Source organism: Balaenoptera acutorostrata, chromosome 20, assembly GCF_949987535.1.
Source record: "Balaenoptera acutorostrata chromosome 20, mBalAcu1.1, whole genome shotgun sequence".
Classification (NCBI taxonomy): Eukaryota; Metazoa; Chordata; class Mammalia; order Artiodactyla; family Balaenopteridae; genus Balaenoptera; species Balaenoptera acutorostrata.
Window position 1 is genome coordinate 49,458,020 of NC_080083.1, and position 22,598 is coordinate 49,480,617.

A 22,598-nucleotide genomic window follows, 5' to 3' on the forward strand; every position below is an offset into this window, starting at 1 on the left:
CTCAAGGAAATGATGCTACAAACTGTAGTTACCTATAGGTGGACCAGAATTACGGTTCAGCCATGCCATGAGTTAATAGGTTAAGAGGAAAACTGGCAAAATGTTGATAATTGTTGAAGCTGGGTATTGGATGGGGATTCATTATACTTTTCTCTCCACTTTTGTGTATACTTGAAATCTCCTACAATAAAACATTAAAAAATAAAAGATGAAAAAAATCATGCTGGGGCCGCCTGACATCCTTACCATTGTTCCTGTGTAATTCAGGAAGAATTTTCCCCACAGTTGCTTCTCCAACCAACTCAAAACACGGGGTACCTGCTTGCAAGTGAGAGTGTCTGCCCTGAAACACCTCACCCGACAAACTCCCCTAAGCAACAAGGGGCACTGGGAAATAGCCATGATTATAAATGCCAAACATAGAAACTTAAGTGACCCATTAGAGGGGCAGGATATTTTCAGTTAAGCACAACGTGGAAAGAAATATTTTTTTTTATTTCTTGTACTCATTGTATTAAGGATTATAAGAGACCAAAACAGAGCAACCTTTTTTGGCTGTATGCAGTGAGTCTCTCTTGGCTGTAGGTAACGAGGCTGTTTTTGCCTTAAAGTTTGCTCACTCTAATTGCTGAAAAGAAAGAATTGCATGAAATTGAGATTAAATTTACAAGTTAGAATTTCTTCTCAAAATTGATAATGTTCTCCCTAAAAAGTATTCTTTTATATGTCAAAACCACAGCCTGTATTTAGGGAATGCAATTATTATAAAAACCTATCCCTCTTATTAAATATCTAAATATGACATGACCTATGACCTAAGGAAAAAAGGTTCTCCAAAATTAATTTGTTAGTTTTGCAATGGTGTAAATGTAATATTAGTCAACCTTTTAGGCCATATCTTTCAAAAAGAGACACATCATCACTTCTGAAACCAACACCCTACTGCTGTGTTCTGCAGGTGGTTTGTAAGTCTGAGATAAAGAATTTACTCATGAATATAATTCACAATTACATGTCATACACTCAGACATAAACCCAAGAACCTTTTGAAATCTTCAGGAAGCTTCTCATTATAGACATGTGGAAACTTAGTGTGCAAGAATGGCACTGAATTAAATATAATCGTGCCTCAGCATCCAAGGGGGCCTGGTTCCAAGACCCCCACAGATACCAAAATCCACGGATGCTCAAGTCCCTCATATAAAATAGTGTAGTATTTGCATATAACCTATGCACACCCCTCCCCCATATACGTTATTATTTTTTAAATATTTATTTATTTATTTATTTATTTATTTTGGCTGCGCCGGGCCTTAGTTGTGGCACGCGGGATCTTCGTTGCAGCATGCGGGCTCTTAGTTGCAGCATGCATGTGGGATCTAGTTCCCCAACCAGGGAGCAAACCGAGCCCCCTGCACTGAGAGCATGCAGTCTACCCACTGGACCAGCGAAGTGCCCCCACCCCATATATACTTTAAATCATCTCTAGATTACTTATAACACCTAAGACAGTGTAAATGCTATGTAAATGGTTGTAAATACAATGTAAACGCTATGCAAATAGTTGCCAGCATGCAGCAAATTCAAGTTTTGCTTTTTGAAACTTTCTGGAATTTTTTTCCAAATATTTTTGATCCACAGTTGGTTGAGTACGGGGACGGGACGGGGAACCTGAGGATATGCAGACTGACTGTATACTCCTGGTCATGTGACAAGTACATTCTTGGAAAAGAAAGAGCATCCAACTTGCTTAAGAACACTCAGCAAGGCAAACATCCCAAGTGCAATATGCTGACTCTAAATGCCTCATTCTCCCATTCTTTCCCAGGGCCCCTAGTTCAGGGTATCTAGCTAGTCACCCAAAGTAAAACCCCCGGAAGGTTACCACCTAGGGGTGTTGCTCACAATGCCGCCCTTGGACTCAGTGGCACACACAAGGCCCTGCCAGGAGCTCACTTACCCAGACCCCCATGCTGTAAGTCCAATTAGCTTCTCCTAACATTTTGGTCTTCCCCCGGCTTTCATGCGTTCACATGTCACTTTATTATGAATGCAGGTGGCAACATCTTTCTCCTAATTGCTGCTTCGTATTAGCTATGAATTCCCATCATTAAGAACAAGCAGGGGCTTCCCTGGTGGCTCAGTGGTTGAGAATCTGCCTGCCAATGCAGGGGACACGGGTTCGAGCCCTGGTCTGGGAGGATCCCACATGCCGCGGAGCGGCTGGGCCCGTGAGCCACAATTACTGAGCCTGCGCGTCTGGAGCCTGTGCTCCGCAATAAGAGAGGCCGCGATAGTGAGAGGCCCGCGCACCGCGATGAAGAGTGGCCCCCACTTGCCGCAACTAGAGAAAGCCCTCGCACAGAAACGAAGACCCAACACAGCCATAAATAAAATAAAATAAAATAAAATAAAAATAAAATTTAAAAAAAAAAAAAAAAGAACAAGCAGGCTTTGGAGAAGGTTCTGAGGGTTATTCTGTGGACTTTGGGACAGCTCTTTGGCCTCACAGAGGCTTCGACAGCTTCTCTTCCAGACAGTAGAGCTGCTGATTGGTGGGGTTAGGGGGGAGGTGGTAGGGTACCATGAGGCCTAACCAACCCCACAGCAGTCTTTGAGAAGAGTTCCTACTTGGCTGCAAAGTAGTCTTTTTGGCTCACCAGCCCACACACTCATCACTGCTGCAGTGTCATTTGTAAACACAAATGTCTGCAGTATGGGTGGAATAATAAAATCACCTGGATAAAGTACAGAAAAGCTTTACTTTTCTCCCCCCTTTCCTTGTCATGTGAAGGCACATCAAAAAAAAAAAAAAAACAACTGCAACGCTCCTTGAATTGTTTATGAAGCCAATAAAGGAACCAGACTCTCAGTCCAGGCTGCAAGGACTGCCTGGGCCCATCGATGAGAACTTCTATGGTTCAGAGGTTTAAAACCACATGGTCTCCTAAAACAGTCCCGAGCACCAAGCTCCCCGCCTGACTGGTTCATGGGCTTCCAGATGTAGTCACTTAGGGTAGGAAGTGTGCAGGATCAAGGGGCTAGGCCTCTGTACTAGAGAGTTTTATCACAGAGTGAGGTTTTATAGCCTCCTGTATCAGTGAATGTTTAAAATTTTTTTCCATACCTGCCCTCAAGAATTGCATCATATCCTTTATAAAAAACCAACTAAACCGCATCAGATGCACAGAAAATAACTCAAACCAGCTGACGAATCCCCAGAATCAAGCCATATTCAAAAAGTGACTCTTTCAACTCCCCCCAGAAACAGGTTCACAGAACCGTTTTATAAAGAAACCAAGGCCCGGGACTTCCCTGGTGGTGCAGTGATTAAGAATCCGCCTGCCAATGCAGGAGACATGGGTTCGAGCCCTGGTCCGGGAAGATCCCACATGCCGTGGAGCAACTAAGCCCGTGCGCCACAACTACTGAACCTGCGCTCTGGAGCCCGTGATCCACAACTACTGAGCCCGCATGCCACAACTACTGAAGCCCATGCGCCTAGACCCCATGCTCCGCAACAAGAGAAGCCACCGCAATGAGAAGCCTGAGTACCATAATGAAGAGCAGCCCCCCGCTCGCCGCGACTAGAGAAAAGCCCACGTGCAGCAACGAAGACCCAATGCAGCCAAAAATAAATAAATTTATTAAAAAAAGAAACAAAAAAAAATACATTTATCCCAGGCATCAAGGGCGAAACACTTTCCTTTAAAAAAAAAAAAAAAAAAAAAAAAAGAAAGGAAAAAGAGTCAGTCCTGCATGGCTCCCCTACTCACTAGCTACGTGACCTTGGGCAAGTAACTTACCCTCTCTGTGCCATCGTGTCCTCATGAGCACACAACTTAACTGAAAAGGGTTGTGATGAGGATTAAATGAGATAATATACCCGACACTCAGCCCTCTGTCGGTGCTCAGCATCGTAGTGCTGCCTTTACTGTTTCAATGATCAGATCAAAACAACCACACTGTGCTATAACTTTGGCATCCTCTGTGTAGGCAGTAAGTTCCTGATTAATCAGTGGACTACTTAGTAAATTGGACTCAGCATTAAAGATTGACTGGATTAAAAGTAAAATCTTCCCAAGACAATTAAGAGCTCAAACCAGTTTAAACTGAATACTGCAGTCAGTCATTGGGCACTGGAGTTAACGTAAGTACCATTTTTCTTTGCTAAAGTTAGCACTAACTTCCTTAGAGGGCATGTAATTCAGATAGTCACGGCACCACCCTATCAAAAAAGCTTAGCAACCATGCATAATGAGTCACTTTTGCTCCACTTCTTATATTAATGCTAAGCTTAAGTGTGTCATAGCCTCAAGATTCAGCACCAGCTTCTCTTAAAAAAGAAACAGTCTCATAACATATTGCCATGTGAAAGGGGAAAAAAAAAAAAGACTGAACTGCAAAACACAGGCATACCTCATTTTATTGTGTTTCGCTTTACTAGGCTTCACTGATGCTGTATTTCTTGCAAATTGAAGGTTTGTGGCAACCCGGCATTGTCAGGTGATGGTTAACATTTTTTAGCAATAACTTTTTAAAAAAATTTATTTTACTGAAGTATAGTTTACTTACAATATTGTGTAGCAATGAAGTATTTTTAAATTAAGATATATACATTGTTTTTTTAGACAGAATGCTATTACACACTTAACAGAGGACAGTATAGTGTAAACATAACTTTTATATGCACTGGGAAACCAAAAATTCGTGTGACTCCCTTACTGCAATATTTTGCTTTATTGTGGTGCTCTGGAACCAAACCTGCAATATCTCTGAGATACGCCTGTATATGATCCCATTAAATCAAAACAAAAAGAGGGCATGAGTGTGAATGTGTGTGATATATGTACTCATACATGCAGAAATGTAGGAAAAAACAAGGATATATACCAAATATATATGTACATATATGTATATATTATATATTAACTATAATTCCTTCCCACTAGTGTGATAAAGAATATCTTTTTCCTTTGGGTTTTCTGTGGTTTTTTAAACATTGATCGTGCATTTTTTTTAAATAAGGAAAAAAGGTTATGAAATTAAAACACAAAACAAGACAAACAGTATTTTGGACCCTGAGAGTTCTTCCCCTTGTTTTGTTGTGGGGTTTTTGTTTTCGTTTTTGTGTTGTAATAAATAGAGATCATGGTGCCATTTTTTGAGCACTCATTTAAACAGAGAGGAGGACAAACCTATTAACAGAGAAACCAAACAAGCTTTGAATTATAAAAAAATTATCAGGGCTTCCCTGGTGGCGCAGTGGTTCGAGCCCTGGTCTGGGAAGATCCCACATGCCACGGAGCAACTAGGCCCGTGAGCCACAATTACTGAGCCTGCGCGTCTAGAGCCTGTGCTCCACAACAAGAGAGGCCGCGATAATGAGAGGCCTGCGCACCGCGATGAAGAGTGGCCCCCACTTGCCGCAACTAGAGAAAGCCCTCGCACAGAAACGAAGACCCAACACAGCCATAAATAAATAAATAAATAAAAATTAAACTTTAAAAAGAATATCACCAAACATTCCGAGAAGCAACAACAACAAAAAAAATTATCAAAAAAACAGAAAATAACAAGTGTTGGCAAGGATGTGGAGAAACTGGAATCCTTGTGCGCTATTGGTGGGAATGTAAAATGGTACAGCCACTGTGGAAAACAGTATGGCAGTTCCTCAAAATATCAAAACTAGAATTACCATATGATCCAGCAATTTCACTTCTGGGTACATACCCCAAAGAATTGAAAGCAGGGTCTTGAAGACCTGTTTATACACCCACGTTCATAGCAGCATTACTCACAATAGCAAAAATGTGGAAACAACCCAGTGTCCACCAACAGATGAATGGATAAGCAAAATGTAGTAAGTATAGACATACAGTGGAATATTATTCAGCCTTAAAAAGGAACAAAATTCTGCAATATGCTACAACAGGTAAGAACCTTGTGGACATTATTCCAAATGAAACAAGCCAGTCAAAAAAATACAAATACTGGGGCTTCCCTGGTGGCGCAGTGGTTGAGAATCTGCCTGCCAATGCAGGGGACACGGGTTCGAGCCCTGGTCTGGGAAGATCCCACATGCCGCAGAGCAACTAGGCCCGTGAGCCACAATTACTGAGCCTGCGCGTCTGGAGCCTGCGCTCCGCAACAAGAGAGGCCGCGATAGTGAGAGGCCTGCGCGCCGCGATGAAGAGTGGTCCCCACTTGCCACAACTAGAGAAAGCCCTCGCACAGAAACGAAGACCCAACACAGCCATAAATAAATAAAAAATAAATAAAAAAAAAAAAAATTAAAAAAAAAAAAATACAAATACTGTGTGATTCCACTAATATGACATACTTAGAGTATTCAAAATAAAAAAAAACAGAAAGTAAAACGGTGGTTACCAGGAGCTAAGCAGAGCGGAAAATAGGGAGTTATTGTTTAATGGGTTTAGAGTTTCAGTTTTACAAGCTGGATGGTAGTGATGGTTGTACAACAATGTGAGTGAATATTAAATATAATACCACTGAACTGTACACTTAAAAAAGGTTAAGATGGTAAATTCTGTTATGGGTATTTTACCAAAATTTAAAAATATATATACAAAGAAGTGTGTATGTGCCTATGACTTATGACCTATACAAGCTACAGCTGTACTTCTATATTGTGTATACTGTGAAACATACAACAAACAAAAACTTTTTAAATATGCAGAAATAAACACAAATGGAAGTTCTAGTAGTTTCTTTCTGCACCCTAGTGGTTTGCCTTGGGCGCCCCTCAGGAGGCCCAAATCCTGAGATCTGACATGCATGGGAAGGTGATGCCTCCTTCTCGAGCCCAGACCCCACTGTGCACAGAGCAAAGAGTACTGCCAGCAGTGGCCCACCCCTGATGTTAGTCTGCCTTCTCTTCCTCCGTCCCTTCTCTTGCATTCCAGGAGTATTTAACCCTGCTCCGAGGTCTCAAGAATATTTAATCCTAACAGACTCAGCTATAACAAATCCTCAGCAAGTAGCAAATCCCTGGCAAATTTAGAGAGAGACCGGAATGGAAACTGGATGGAAATGCTACTCTCCAGAGCCATGGAGAGCCTTGAAAAACCACATGGTGAACTGGCAAAACTTGAACTAGAATGAGGTTCACCAAACAAGTCTCTTGGGTGCCTGGAGAATGAACAGATCCCAAAGTCTTAAAAACACTGCTTGGGCAAAAACCTGTGACAATGAACTAAAAGAATAAAGTCAGATCTAAAATGAGGCTGGATGCCAGCCAGCTACTGCTGAGAGGCTTACCTTCAGTATCTCAGGTTCTTTGATATCCAGAGACCTTGGGTTCCAGTGTTGTAGATTTTTATGTAATCTGTGATATTTATGAGCACTTGGTGGTGTAAAAAACCAAATCACGCAAACTGCAGTCATGAATCCAAGGCCAATGCCCAGAAAGAGTCCACTCACGTAATGGGGGAGGGGGAGGATGAGGTACGCATAGACACACACGACAAAGAAGCCCAGCGTCTTCACGGGCAATTCGGGGCGCTGCACGGCCGAGTCCGTCTCGTCACTGTCCAGAGCCGTGCCGTCGTCTGCCAGCACCTCTGGCTTGAGAGGGACTTCTGGGAGCTTCTCAACTTTACTCTCTCCCTCCGTTTCCAAATCAAAGTCCTCAGTGTACAGCTCGCAAAATTCTTCATCCTCTTTGCTCACCAAGGCAGACAGAGAGCATCTCTCAAGAACCAGAGAGCCGGTCTTCAGGCCTGCCTCCTTCAGACTGCTGCCCTGAGAACCCTTCGGTTCTGCCTCCCTCGCAGGGTCCTCGGAGGACTGTGGGGGGTCCCTCCCGGGGACGCCAGGGTCGCTCCCCAAGCCCTCCCCCTCGGAGTCACACTCCTCCTCCTTGATGCTGTAGTTGTTATTGCTTTCCAAGTGACCGTTCAGGCTGGACAGATTGGAGAGCTCTGAAGCACTTGAAGATAAGGCTTTGGGCCTATGGCTGCCACTTTCTTCCCCTATAATTTTACTAAAAAGCTGAAAAGGGTCATATATGACTTCGGAAAGGCGTCGCTTAGTGTCTTCGATTTTCGCCTCCATTTCGGGCACTTTAAAAAAGGAGCGTGTATCGGAAGGCGACGTCAGAGGGGAAGAGGGTGCAGTTTTGGAATCTCCACCTGTGTTTCGTGGCTGCGTGAACTGCTTGAACAGGTGTAAATTCAGCTTGGAGTCGGGTGGCTTGTGCGACACGTTATCTGACTCCTGCCTGGAGGTGTCGGTGGACAGAGACTTGACTAACGTCTTCATCAAGTGCCGGTGCCGTGGGGCGTGGGGGGATTCTTTTGGCTCCACCTCGGTCGACAGGGACTTCACGAGGCTCATGAAGGGCTTTGCGCTGGAAAGGGTGGAGGACGAGGCACTGGATGGGAGGATGGGAGACCTGGAAGGCGAGGACAGCGGGGAGGAAGAACTGGTTTTCTGCTCAGAAAGGGACGACACGCTGGGAGAGCTAGCTAAGGGCCCCGACGAAGACGAGCCCGGGGACAGAGCCAATGGCACCGTACTTAATACTTGTGCTGCGGGAGGAGGGGGCTCCAGCAGCTTTGCAGTGTTCTCGCAGACGGGCAAGATGGCCGGGGACACGGACAGTCCGTCTGCCAGGATGAGCTGGGCGCCAGGGCCATTGGGGTCATGGCCACCCTGGGGTTCAAGATAGAGGTCTTCCTTGGCTTCGAGCCCCGTTACAATGCTTTGGTCGTCCAGCCCCTCCTCCAGGTACTCCCTGAACTCCTCCTCCTCTTCCTCCTCCTCCTCCCCGGATGCCGAGAAGTGGATGGCGATAGTGTCTCGGGACACGGACCTCTGCACGTGCACTCTGGGGGCTGACGGTTTTGGCATGTCAATGGTTTTTCCGGCATGGCGACCATTCAGACTTGTCATCGCCGGCTTCACAAGGGCTCAGGCTCTGTGAAAACAGTGAGAAAACCAGAAGTCAGAAAGCGGTTTCTCCACGGGAGACGCTGTCGTGCGTGGACAGGAATGCAGATGAAGCTTATTTCTAAATGGTGATTATGCTTTTACTTGGCAGATGGCCACTGTTTTTACTTGAGCAGGTTTAATGGCTTAATTTTCATCAGATAAATTCCAGTTAGGCATTCTCTTTTATGAGCAAACTACAAACCAGTGTTATAAACGCCATACAATCTGTTTTCCTTCACAACATCTAACTCACCGTTTCCTCCCTCTTAACTGGCTCATTTCTATCAGTAATTCTATATTGCAAGGCCTGAAAGACCTGCACAACAGTTGCTACCAGTATCACTTCAGAAGCCCAACAGGATAAAATGCAGCATCCTGGCGATTTTGAGGATCTTGGAATAAAAATTTCACAAGTGGTTTTCCAGCTATAAAAAGCTAATCCTGGAGGGTTACTGCTTTCATTGCAATTTTCACAGCAATCCTAACAATTCTTTTGTGTCTCCCACCAACGCTCATATATCTTGCCACTGCATATAAGGAGCAAAGTATCCAAGGGTGGTAAGGGAAATCTGTAAACTAACTGCTGTGATCTGTCGGCTTCTTTATTCCCCAAGTGGTAGGTACCCTCAGGCCAGAGTATTTAGGCAGCCATGAAGACATGGCCATTTTCTGAGGCTTCAAGATAAAGCAAACTTGTATTTTAAACTGAATCCAAGAAACAAAGAGCAGGAAAATAAAAGTCTCAATGCTGCAACCCACCACCAACTGAGAACTCTGCTAAGAGCTAGGGCGAGAGACATGGAGGCTATGCTTTCTGCCCTTCAGGAGCTTAGTTGCTGGAGAGAAAACAGACACCTGAAAAGCTGGGCAGAAAAACAAAAGAAGCCAAGCGCACCCTGTGACACCCAGTGCATTACATCTCCCCCTATTCACTTATGGCCCATTTATTGGGAACAAGGCATCATGACAGGTCCTACAAGAGGGAAATGAACACAATCTGGAAAGAAACCCCGTCAAAGGAGCTAAAACGCACTTGAGGACTGACCTTCAGGCGTTCTGAGGAGGGTGAGAGCAGCGTGGACGGTAGAACACCCGCTCGCTCTTTTAAACTGAGGGATAGGTTGTGGCTAAATGGGTGTGATTAGAAAGAAGGGACAAAGGCATGAAGATGAGCACAGGCATGGTGTGTCCTGACACATGGGTCTATTCTCCACGTCCAGGATGGAGGGGGGGTGTTGGGGAGCTGGGGGAGACCACCAGTACGAGAGAAGCATCATGCGAGAGAGGAAAGAGCAGCCTTGGGACCAGGAAAGAGGGCTTCTGATACTTGCTCCTTTTCCAGCTGATTCTGTGGGACCTTGAACAAGCCAAGATCTCTATGGGCCTCAGAATCTTCATCTGATAAATGAGGCACCAAGAGTCCTTTCCAAATCTAAAACCCTACGTTTATATTTACAGGTGATAGTACACAACCCAATCTGATATACTCACACAAGTAATCTGCCATAGACAATCAACATGATGTTGCTTGCTTGTTTCTTTTTTTTTCTTTTTAAAAATACTTATTTGTTTATTTATTTATTTGGCTGTGCCGGGTCTTAGTTGCGGCACGCAGGATCTTTGTAGCAGCATGCGGGATCTTTAGTTGAAGCATGTGGGACCTAGTTCCCTGACCAGGGCTCGAACTACCAGGCCCCCTGCACTGGGAGTGAAGAGTCTTAGCCACTGGACCACCAGGGAAGTCCCTTGGTTATTTCTTTAATTTGAAAAACTCCTATAGTTAAGTCTTCCACCAAATACTCATGTTCAAAATGCTAGGAACTGATACTACCAACAAGAGAAAAGGTAAACCTGTGTGTGTGTTGAGGGGATGGGGGGGGGAACCTGGGGCGGGTGGGCAAGAAAAACTATTTCCTAGAAACAGGAAATAACCCAGCGATGACAAGAATTACAGTTCAAGGGCCCAGTCACAACAAGGACACATCTGAAACAACACATTTTCAGTATCAACACTTGAGAGAAATTACTTTCATAAAAATTTTTCAACAGAGTTTTGCCCAAGCTCATTCATAACCCTCAGGCTCTCCTATCCCCACTGGATCCAAGAAAAGGGAATGATCTCTATCAATCAGACAAAGCAATTTAAATCCAGGAGCTGGCGGCAAGCTAGAAAGACACAGCCTCGGGTCCAGGACAATCCTTCCCTGTTATCTAAAAGCCAACAGGTTTGTTGGCTTAGTGAGAAGAAAAATACCAAGCGCAACACACATTTTTCATTTAACTGTCACCTCCTTTTATAAGGGTAATTTTAAAAGAAAATTACAGAGCTAATTTAAAAAGTTTGGTACTTGATAATTCTCAATAGGCTGAAAAATCAGCTTTATTTAAATTGCTTTAATAACATAAAGGATGATCTGAAAGGCTCTGCTGCTCTGAGGCTGCTTCACTGGTAGTAAAAGTGACTGTGGGCACAGGTGCACATACAGAGAGCATGACTGGGGGGCTGAACAGTGTCAGTCGGTCCTCTGAGGAGCAAGGCAAGAGTGGAGAGGCTCTTTTGCAGTTGAGGGTGGGATGGCCTGGGAATCCACAGGCAAAGTCAGGCCCAGTCCAGGGTCACAGGGCCAAACAGCAGTGTGTCCAGGAGCCTGCGGTCTCAGCAGCCAGGGTCCTGGAGAACAGTGAGCTGGCACCTGCCCAGGAAGGGCCATCAGGGGCCGGTCTGCCCAAACCTCCAACACATAGTCGGGCCCCCTGACTTGACGGTTAAAGGGACCTCTGCTGATCTCTGACTAGACTGTCTTAAGGTCTTGTTGGGCTGCATCCTGCAGGCCTACAGCCCTGTGCTCGCCCAGCTTCAAGACAGAAGAAAGACCCTGGAGACAGCTACGGAGACATCAACGGTTTAACGGATGGGGAAGCTTAAACATCTGAAGCAAGGTTCTGGAGCGACACCCCACCTGGGTGGTGGACGGTGGGCAGGACACGGCAGCAGTCTTCACTCGCAGGGGGGAACAGGAGACGGCCAGTTATAGGGGGAACTTATGTCAGGTTTGCTCATTGGTTACCAGGGAAACTAGCAGTGGGGCGTGCCCCTCACCACCCTTTTCATAAGAATAGTCACTAACTGGGGCCTGGGGCAAGCATGCAGGAAGGTCAGTCATGTGAGTAGTGTGGGCGAAGCAGGCGCAGGTTGGGCTGGGGATGTACAGAGAGCAAGAGAACAGCCATCTTGAGTGGCCTGACCGCAGAGGTCTGTGTCAGCCAACTGGGCCTGAGCTGGGCCCCATAGAGAGCTAGGTGCCAGGCAGCCAGCCGGAGTAGGTAGTCTGGCTCACCATGGCTAATGTCTTTCACCAGGGCTCAGGCAGTGGCTTCAGAGGTTTAGAGTAACCTCCCCCAAATCCACGCTGACCAAAGTCTAGCTCCACCTCACTAGTTTTGTACTAAAACATGCCATGTGAGGCTAGAGCAGCACTACTACTTTTTAAATATACGAAAATCTTAGGGCCCTGTTTGCTTATCCGCAAATGAGGGGGTTAGACCAGATAAACAAAGACTGCTTCTAGGACCCAAACTGCTGGATAACTGTGTGTCCTGGAACTCGGGTCCCTGGTTTGGGTTCTAGACAAACCATCAAGTGGCCACTCCTTCCTCCTCCTGGGGAGTCCTCCAAGCCTGCTCCTCTCCATCCTTCAATGGCTGGCGGCTGGGGCCAGTAAAACCGACCCTCCCACAGTCACAGCACTGCAGGACAGCCAAGGTCAAGAGGAAGAGCACCTGACTGTTGTCCAGGAACTTTACGTGGTTGGTCCAAGGACACAGCACTGAATGAGGAGGGGACGGGGAGACGTTAGACACGGGCTTTTGACACTCATGTCCTGATGCCTTTGCCACCACAGCAATCTGCCTCCTCAAGCATGTCATGGACACTCATTATGATTGCTTGTCCTGGCCTTGGTACCCGCCCTCCGTGCTCTGGCATGAACAGCTCTACCAGCAACTAAGAGCTCAGTTCTCAACAGCTAGCATGTGATTAGCAGGATTGGGAAATAAGAATTCGTTATCCATCTGTCAAACTAGCATCATAAAAAAGTAGCCTCCTGTCCTCTACTATCTCAATTCAATTATAACCAGTCTCAAAAAAAAAAAAAGGGACAACCTTATCTCAAGCCCTCAGGAACTGAAATGTCAAAAAAGGTCATTTCTCACCCAACAGGTCTCCTTCTTCCAAAGCCACCAGCACAAGACCGTGGGTTTTAACACTGATTTTGAGTCTTGTGAGGGGAGGGCCTATAGCTCACATTGTCATATAGGATGATTTTCTGTCAGAGATATGTTTAAACAAAAGTCTGATTTGGTCATGAGCAAAGTGGTGCTAAAGATTAACCCCGTCCAGCCCCAGAATGGATGGGGGTGGCAGAGGCAACGTTGACAAACTGAAGCCAGAGGTCTGGTGTCTGGGAAAACAGTCTCCATCATCAGGTCCACCACTCTGCTGAAAACAACTAACAATGAAATCCATATTTTTTTAAAAATCTGAAAAGCACTGAAGTTTCAACAACTGAGTAAGGAACCACCAGGCCAAAAGGAAGTAAGAACCCCAGAGGGATGAGCCCTACAGAAGCCGCTCTTGCCCTCAAAACATTGGATGATTCTGGCACATTGGAACCTTCATTTTATTGATCTCCTGAGCAGAAATCAAAGCTCAGGGCTGGCTGAGGGGGAGCCATAACTGGAGACTGTTCCACAATGAGCTGGAATGCCAAAGGGCTACATCTATCTACCTGGTAGTAGATGAACCAGAAGCAAAACAGCCCTCACTTAGTTCTGAGAGCTTCAAGGACATTAAGCTAAGTGAAGTAAGCCAGTCACACAAAAAAATGAATACTGTATGATTCCACTTATGTGAGCTAGCTAAAGTAGTCAAATTCAAATAAACAGAAAGTAGGATGGCAGTTACCAGGGGCTGGGGGTAGTAGGAAATAGGGAGTTGTTTTTTAACAGAGATAGAGTTTTGTATGATGAAAAAGGTCTGTAGATCGGTTGCAGAACAATGTGAATATACTTAACACTACTGAATTGCACACTTAAAAACAGGATAGTAAATTTTGTTATGTACACTTTACCTTAATTAAAAATAAAATTTTAAAAAAATTTTACCATTCAGAACTTTAGAATGAAATAATGTAATATTTTGAACTACTTATCATGCTGACTAAAACAATTCTATTCAAAAAGCTCACACTGTTCTTTAGTGTTTATAGCACCATGTGGTTATGTTCTAAGGCAATACTGTAAATGCAAATGTACTCATTTATGCTCCCATACTTTTGGGGGGTGCAGGGAAGCTATTTAGAGCCAAACGCTCTCCAAACCTTAGCCTTAGTCAGGTATGTTTCAAGGAAGCAGCATATCTCAAACAGTTCTGGAGATGAGTCTTGATGAAAGTCTTCACTATACCTCTCCATTAAAGTTACTATGCCTTATAAAGATGTTCATAGCTCTCATTAAGTTTGAGAAAGCCTCTAATAAGGAAGAGGAAATCAAAAAATAGCTAGAAACAAATGACAATGAAAACACAACAACCCAAAACCTATGGGATGCAGCAAAAGCAGCTCTAAGAGGGGAGTTTATAGCAATTCAATCTCACCTCAAGAAACAAGAAAAATCTCAAATAAACAATCTAACCTTACACCTAAAGCAACCAGAGAAAGAAGAACAAAGAAAACCCAAAGTCAGTAGAAGGGAAAAAAATCATAAAGATCAGAGCAGAAATAAATGAAATAGAAATGAAGAAAACAGTAGCAAAGATTGATAAAATTAAAAGTTGGTTCTTTGAGAAGATAAACAAAATTGATAAACTTTTAGCCAGACTCATCAGGAAAAAAAGGGAGAGGATGCAAATCAATAAAATTAGAAATGAAAAAGGAGGAATCACAACTGACACCGCAGAAATACAAAGGATTATAAGAGATTACTACAAATAACAATATGCCAATAAAATGGACAACCACGAAGAAATGGACAAATTCTTGGAAAGGTACAATTTTCCAAGACTCAACCAGGAAGAATTAGAAAATATAAACAGACCTATCACAAGTAATGAAATTGAAACTGTAATTAAAAATCTTCCAGCAAACAAAAGTCCAAGACCAGATGGCTTCACAGGTGAATTCTATCAAACATTTAGAAAAGAGCTAACACCTATCCTTCTCAAACTCTTCCAAAAAAATTGCAGAGGGAGGAACACTCCCAAATTCGTTCTACGAGGCCACCACATTCACTCTGATACCAAAACCAGACAAAGATATCACAAAAAAAGAAAATTACAGACCAACATCACTGATGAACATAGATGCAAAAATCCTCAACAAAATACTAGCAAACAGAATCCAACAACACATTAAAAACATCATACACGATGATCAAGTGGGATTTATCCCAAGAATGCAAGGATTCTTCAATATACACAAATCAATCAACGTGATACACCATATTAACAAATGGAGGAATGAAAACCATATGATCATCTCAGTAGACGCAGAAAAAGCTTTTGACAAAACTCAACACCCATTTATGATAAAAACTCTCCAGTAAATGGGTATAGAGTGAACCTACTTCAACATAATAAAGGCCATATATGACAAACCCACAGCAAACATCACTCTCAATGGTGAAAAACTGAAAGCACTTCCACTAAGATCAGGAACAAGACACGGATGTCCACTCTCACCACTATTGTTCAACATAGTTTTGGAAGTCCTAGCCACGGCAGTCAGAGAAGAAAAAGAAACAAAAGGAATACAAATTGGAAAAGAAGAAGTAAAACTGTCACTGTTTGCAGAAAATCCTAAAGATGCCACCAGAAAACTACTAGAACTAATCAATGAATTTGGTAAGGTTGCAGGATACAAAATTAATGCACAGAAATCTCTGGCATTTCTATACACTAAGAACGAAAAATCAGAAAGAGAAATTAAGGAAACAATCAGATTTACCGTCACAACAAAAAGAATAAAATATCTAGGAGTAAACCTACCTAAGGAGGCAAAAGACTTGTACTTGGAAAACTATAAAACACCGATGAAAGAAATCAAAGATGACATAAACAGATGGAGAAATATACCATGTTCTTGGATTGGAAGAATCAATATTGTGAAAATGACTATACTACCCAAAGCAATCTACAGATTCAATGCAATCCCTATCAAACTACCAATGGCGTTCTTCACAGAATTAGAACAAAAAATTTTACAATTTGTATGGAAACACAAAAGACCCCGAATAGCCAAAGAAATCTTGAGAAAGAAAAAATGGAGCTGGAGGAATCAGGTTCCCCAACCTCAAACTATACTACTAAGCTACAGTAATCAAGACAGTATGGTACTGGCACAAAAACAGAAATATAGATCAATGGTACAGGATAGAAAGCCCAGAGATAAACCCACGCACATATGGTCACCTAATTTATGACAAAGGAGGCAAGGATATACAATGGAGAAAGACAGCCTCTTCAATAAGTTGCCTGCTGGGAAAACTGGACAGCTACACATAAAAGAATGAAATTAGAACACTCCCTAACACCATACACAAAAATAAACTCCAAATGGATTAAAAACCTAAATGTAAGACCAGACACTATAAAACTCTTAGAGGAAAACATAGGAAAAACACTCTTTGACATAAACCACAGCAAGATCTTTTTTGACCCACCTCCTAGAGTAATGAAAATAAAAACAAAAATAAACAACTGGGACCTAATTAAACTTAAAAGCTTTTGCACAGCAAAGGAAACCATAAAGACGAAAAGACAACCCTCAGAATGGGAGAAAATATTTGTAAACAAAGCAACAGACAAAGGATTAATCTCCAAAATATACGAACAGCTCATGGAGCTCAACATCAAAAAAACAAACAACCCAATTAAAAAATAGGCAGAAGACCTAAACAGACATTTCACCAACGAAGACATACAGATGGCCAAGAGGCACATGAAAAGATGCTCAACATCACTAACTATTAGAGAAATGCAAATCAAAACTACAGTGAGGTATCACCTCACACCAGTCAGAATGGCCATCATCAATAATAATAAATGCGGGCTTCCCTGGTGGCGCAGTGGTTGAGAATCTGCCTGCTAGTGCAGGGGACACGGGTTCGAGCCCTGCTCTGGGAAGATCCCACATGCCGCGGAGCAACTGGGCCCATGAGCCACAACTACTGAGCCTGCGCGTCTGGAGCCTGTGCTCCGCAACAAGAGAGGCCGCGATAGTGAGAGGCCCGCGCACCGCGATGAAGAGTGGCCCCCACCTGCCGCAGCTAGAGGAAGCCCTCGCACAGAAACGAAGACCCAACACAGCCAAAAGATATATATAAATAAATAAATAATAATTAAAGGTGCTAATAATTTTTTTAAAAATAATAATAATAATAAATGCTGGAGAGGGTGTGGAGAAAAGGGAACCCTCTTACACTGTTGGTAGGAATATCAACTGATACAGCCACTATGGAGAACAGTATGGAGGTTCCTTAAAAAACTAAAAATAGAGCTACCATACAACCCAGCAATCCCACTACTGGGCATATATCCTGAGAAAACCATAATTCAAAAAGAGTCATGTACCGCAATGTTCATTGCAGCACTATTTACAACAGCCAGGACATGGACTAAGTATCCATCGACAGATGAATGGATAAAGAAGATGTGGCACATATATACAATGGAATATTACTCAGCCATAAAAAGAAATGAAACTGAGTTATTTGTAGTGAGGTGGATGGACCTAGAGTCTGTCATACAGAGTGAAGTAAGTCAGAAAGAGAAAAACAAATATTGTATATTAACGCATATATGTGTAATCTAGAAAAATGGTACAGAAGAACCTATTTGCAGTGCAGGAATAGAGACACAGACATAGAGAACGGACATGTGGACACAGGAGGGGAAGGTGGGACGAACTGGGAGATTAGGTTTGAGATAAATACACTACCATGTGTAAAACAGATAGCTAGTGGGAACCTGCTGTATAGCACAGGGAGCTCAGCTCGGTGCTCTGTGATGACCTAGATGGGTGGGATGGGGGGGGGGGTCCAAGAGGGAGGGGATATATGTATACATATAGCTGATTCACTTCATTGTACAGCAGAAACTAACACAACATTAAAGCAATACAATTATACTGTATTAAAGTAAAGCAATTATACTCCAATTAAAAAAATTTTTTTAAGTAAGAAAATAAATAAACAAAACTCAGTCACAGAATATTCCAATGGAAAGGGAAGCTCAGATATCACCTAGTCCTAAGTGAATAAATCAAATAATTTGAAAGTGGAAAAAAAAAAAAAAGAGAGAGAAAGCCTCTAATAAGGGTTTCTCTCCCCAGCATTGATGCAGCATTCTATTCTATCCAGTCTAAAAATAAGGAACAAATCAATGGCTCCCATCTAATCTGAACTCATAAAAAACAAAAGGCCTCAACAGGAAGCCAGTAGCCAACTACCCTCCCTATCATGAACTCCACGAACCTATCAACCTCAGTGGAGTCAGGGTTAGAATACCAAACATCCATGAAATTTATTTTATTTCTAGTCACTCAAAAAGGTTATCATCATTAATTAGTCCATGAAAAACCAATCAACAATAAATCAGACTGTACAGTGAAAAATGAAGAGCTATCCATACTCGTGCTTCTCTTCATAATCGAATGAATATTTTGCCTTTTACTAAAGATTCATGTGGGGAGGGAAAAAAAAATTAAGAGCTATTTCAAGACTCAATGTTGGCATTTCAAGACTCAATGTTGGTTTGTTTTTTGTGAGTTTTTTGGACTAATTTTCTAATAATAACTGCCCTTCCTACCTCTAGCTGTATCTGAAACAATTCAATCTCGGGGTCCTACAGAGACATAAAAAGAGAAAAGAGCTCCTTTCAGGCCACTCACTTATCAGCAACTCCTCCTCTTGGTCCTTCCACATTAGAACAAATAGTAATGTGGCCATTATCATTATTATTATTAATTTCTAACTCATATACTAGATTAGAGGAAGTGCTGAAGGAAGGAAAAAGAGGAGGGAAGCAAGCAACTTTGACTGAAAATTAAACGTGTCTCCAGATGTAGAAAGCACAGTAATACTGCGTCTTAAGAGGCAAGCCTGGTTTGGAACATGCCTCATTTCTCAGCAGCATCCCTACTCCTTCAAAATCACTGTTAAAATTCTTCATCTTTGTAAAATTTGGCCCGTTAGATATTTGCTGTCTCTGAACAAGCTTGCACTTGGACATATGATGTATGGGCACCATCTGCTAGCATGGGCTGTGTCGGTCAATAGTCTTAATTCAAAAACATCTCTTGGGGCTTCCCTGGTGGCGCAGTGGTTGAGAGTCTGCCTGCCAATGCAGGGGACACGGGTTCGAGCCCTGGTCTGGGAGGATCCCACATGCCGCGGAGCAACTAGGCCCGTGAGCCGCAATTACTGAGCCTGCGCGTCTGGAGCCTGTGCTCCGCAACAAGAGAGGCCGCGATAGTGAGAGGCCCGCGCACCGCGATGAGGAGTGGCCCCCGCTTGCCGCAACTAGAGAAAGCCCTCGCACAGAAACAAAGACCCAACACACCCATAAATAATAAATAAATAAATTAAAAAAAAAAAAAAAACATCTCTTGGCAGCGGAAAAGAGTCAAGCTGCATTGTATTGCAGAGGATGTCTTAACATCTCTTATCTGTGCAGTTTTTAACAGCATTTGGTTTTACAAAAAGTAGAGAAGAGCCTCAAGGCTAATTTTTTTCCACTTTGATGCTGCAGAGGAAACGGTGAATCTGGTCGAAAACAAGCATAGTAGGAAGTTCTGATTTAGCCTAAAAATCTCAAGTGCATCTTAATAGCCATCCCTTGATTCATCTAAAGTCAATGAAGCATATGAGAATTGCCAGCAGCCATTCTAATCTGTTAATACTCCACCTCACAAACAAAAATCAATATTGACATTGTAGATAATGAGCTAGTGCTAGGCTTAGTTTCATTTAAAAAGAGAAAAGAAAAAGAAAAGAAAGTACTCTACTACCAGCACAGGCAAGCCTCCCAAGGCACTTAGACCTTGACTGGTAGAAACTCGGAACTCCTTTCCCATTAGTTATTAGGTTCCCAGACCCCCAACTCAAAGTCTCTTCCAGCCCAGCAAAACAACACAAGGTCTATACTACTAGTACACAACAGCTTCACCCTCTGCAGCCACTGCATGGACTTTTACCTGCCATGAGGAAGGCCCACCTGGGAAGAGGGCCACACCCCTGAAGGAAAAAGGTGTTCAAAAGCATCAACATGATTAGAATTTTGCTTTATAGATTGCTATAATAATAGATGGTTCCAGTAATGAATCCAAATACAGTTCACAGTAACTCATTCAAAACCAGGTCATACCTTCAGCACAACCACACGAGGCCTATGGAGGTTTATAAAAGATAACGCTGATGCCATTCACAGGGAGGCCAGGGTGGGGGCTCTCAAGGAGACAACAGATGGATGTCGTATGATGACATCTATATGAAAGTTCAAAACAAAACAAAACAACCCTAAAGTAATGAAAACTCAGGATAGGTATGCCCAAATCAGATGGTGCTAACAGAGTAAAGAAGTCTGGGAAATTGTTTTTTTAAGCAGAAAAGTCATGTATGTGACTTAGGAGGAAGAAACGTGAACAAAATAATATGGCGGACATGAAATACCAGCGCGAGGAAAGGCACCGAGATGGGAACAAGTCAATCAAGACAGAACAAGAGTCGCTAAAGATTAGGTTAGCTACAGCTGAAGGGCTATACTGGGGGGGGGGGCACTGGAGGAAGATTAATATTGGAGTTTAGAGGCAGGGAATCAATTGTTCAAAGACTCTGAAGGCTAAGTGTCTGGATTTATATTTAGATCTTAGGAAACAGAACCACTGTAGGTTCTTGAGAAGTTTGAAACCTGGGTGTAAACAGTTAGTTTTGTTCAGGTGAGTGAGTACCTGGAACCTGGGAGACTGTCGTGCTGAAAATCCGGAAGGAGGATGAGCAGAGGGTAGTGGCTGGGGTCACAAAATAGCACATTTCAAAAGCTCGTGGGGTCAAAGGTTAACAAGGGGTGAATCTGAGAAAGAGTAAATGGTGTTCCTTATTCAGTTTTCATTTTTGCAATCATTGATTGATTGATTGATTGATTGATTGATGGCCATGCTGCTCGGCTTGCGGGATTTTACTTCCCTAACCAGGCACTGAACTGAAGCCCTTGCTAGTGAAAGCGTGAAGTCCTAACCACTGGACTGCCAGGGAATTCCCACAACCATTTTAAAGTTTGAGATTATTTCCAAATTAAAAACAACATCAACAACAAAGTAGTTTCCTAACCACTGTTTGGCTTTGGGTCTGTTGTCATATATTGCCCTCTCCCACCTCCCACCAGCCCTTCCAGTCAGAGCTGTCAAACTCAGTTACAGGAGGAAGCCACAGTTTTACTACTCCTTGAATTTTTTAAACTTTAGTTTGAAATAATTATAGACTCTCAGCAAGTTGCGTAAGAGAGGTCCTGTGTACATTTCACCAATCACTCCTTAAATTTTAAAGTCAAACTGCCTTTTTTTTTTTTTTTTCATGTTTTTTTGGCCATGCCATGAGGCATTCAAGATGTTAGCTCCCCGACTAGGGATCGAACCCAAGCCCCCTGCAGTGGAAGTGCGGAGTCTTAACCACTGGACTGCCAGGAAAGTCCCTTAAAGTCAAACTCCAAATGGTTAGGAAGTCAAGTTTTAAACACAGACCACCAATTCATCCCTGTAAGAAAAACATATTCCAATAGGCAGAGTGAAACTTCCACTTATAAGGGCTTTCTAATAGTCTTGCTTAAGGTCTTCAATGGTCAACTTTAGGAAGACATCTTCCATAGATACTTCCCAAGTACATGAACAGGCAATTCACCCAAAAGTTCAAATGGCCAATAACAAACGAAAGAGCTCAACTGACTAAATACAACAAAGAATTAGGAAACAAATCAATGAGACAATATTGGTCATCAAATTCCATCTTTAAAATATAACATGTGATGCTGTCAAGGGCATATGGAGACAAACCCTCTATTGCAGACAAACCCTCTATTATGTTGGCACATAATTAGCAAAAACTTTTCTGAAACCCATTCTGCAGTAACTATTAAGCACCTCAATAATGTTCATACCTATACACACACCAGGCAAAAAGGGCTGGGGGGCATTAATGCTAGTTTTCTCCATGTAACAGGCTTATCAGTCATTTTTATTTTCTACTTTTTAGGTATTTCCAAATTCTACTAATTAGGTATTTCCAAATACTTCTGTAATCTGGGGGAAATAATTACATGTAAATGTATGTCAATTTAAAAAATAAAATAATTATCTTCAGAATATCAAATTGTACCCACACCTTACCCATGAGAAAACTAAGACGCAGAAAGATTCGTTTTTATAAAATGAGTCACACTGTATGTATGTATGTAACACTCAAGATAACACAGTGAAGTAATCCAGCATCTGAGTATCAGCAAGGCCTTTGGCTTCAGTTCTACCAACTTGGTAGAAGTCTGACCCTCAGGCAAATTATTTACCCTAACCAAGCCTCCCTTTCTCCATCTGTCAAAT

The 22,598-nt window shown here is 42.8% G+C and overlaps 1 protein-coding gene and 1 pseudogene across 2 annotated transcripts in view; one reads left to right on the top strand and one right to left on the bottom strand.

Moving 5' to 3' along the window:
• Nucleotides 1-22,598, bottom strand: part of TEX2 (testis expressed 2) — a 110,332-nt gene that overhangs the window by 54,225 nt on the left and 33,509 nt on the right. For both annotated transcript variants that reach the window (XM_057536980.1, XM_057536979.1), the window contains exon 2: nucleotides 7,282-8,941. In XM_057536980.1, the coding sequence (XP_057392963.1) occupies nucleotides 7,282-8,916 (1,635 nt within the window). In that variant the 5' untranslated portion in view covers nucleotides 8,917-8,941. The remainder of the gene's footprint in view (nucleotides 1-7,281; nucleotides 8,942-22,598) is intronic.
• On the top strand, nucleotides 18,638-18,764 carry LOC130706044 (U5 spliceosomal RNA; annotated as a pseudogene).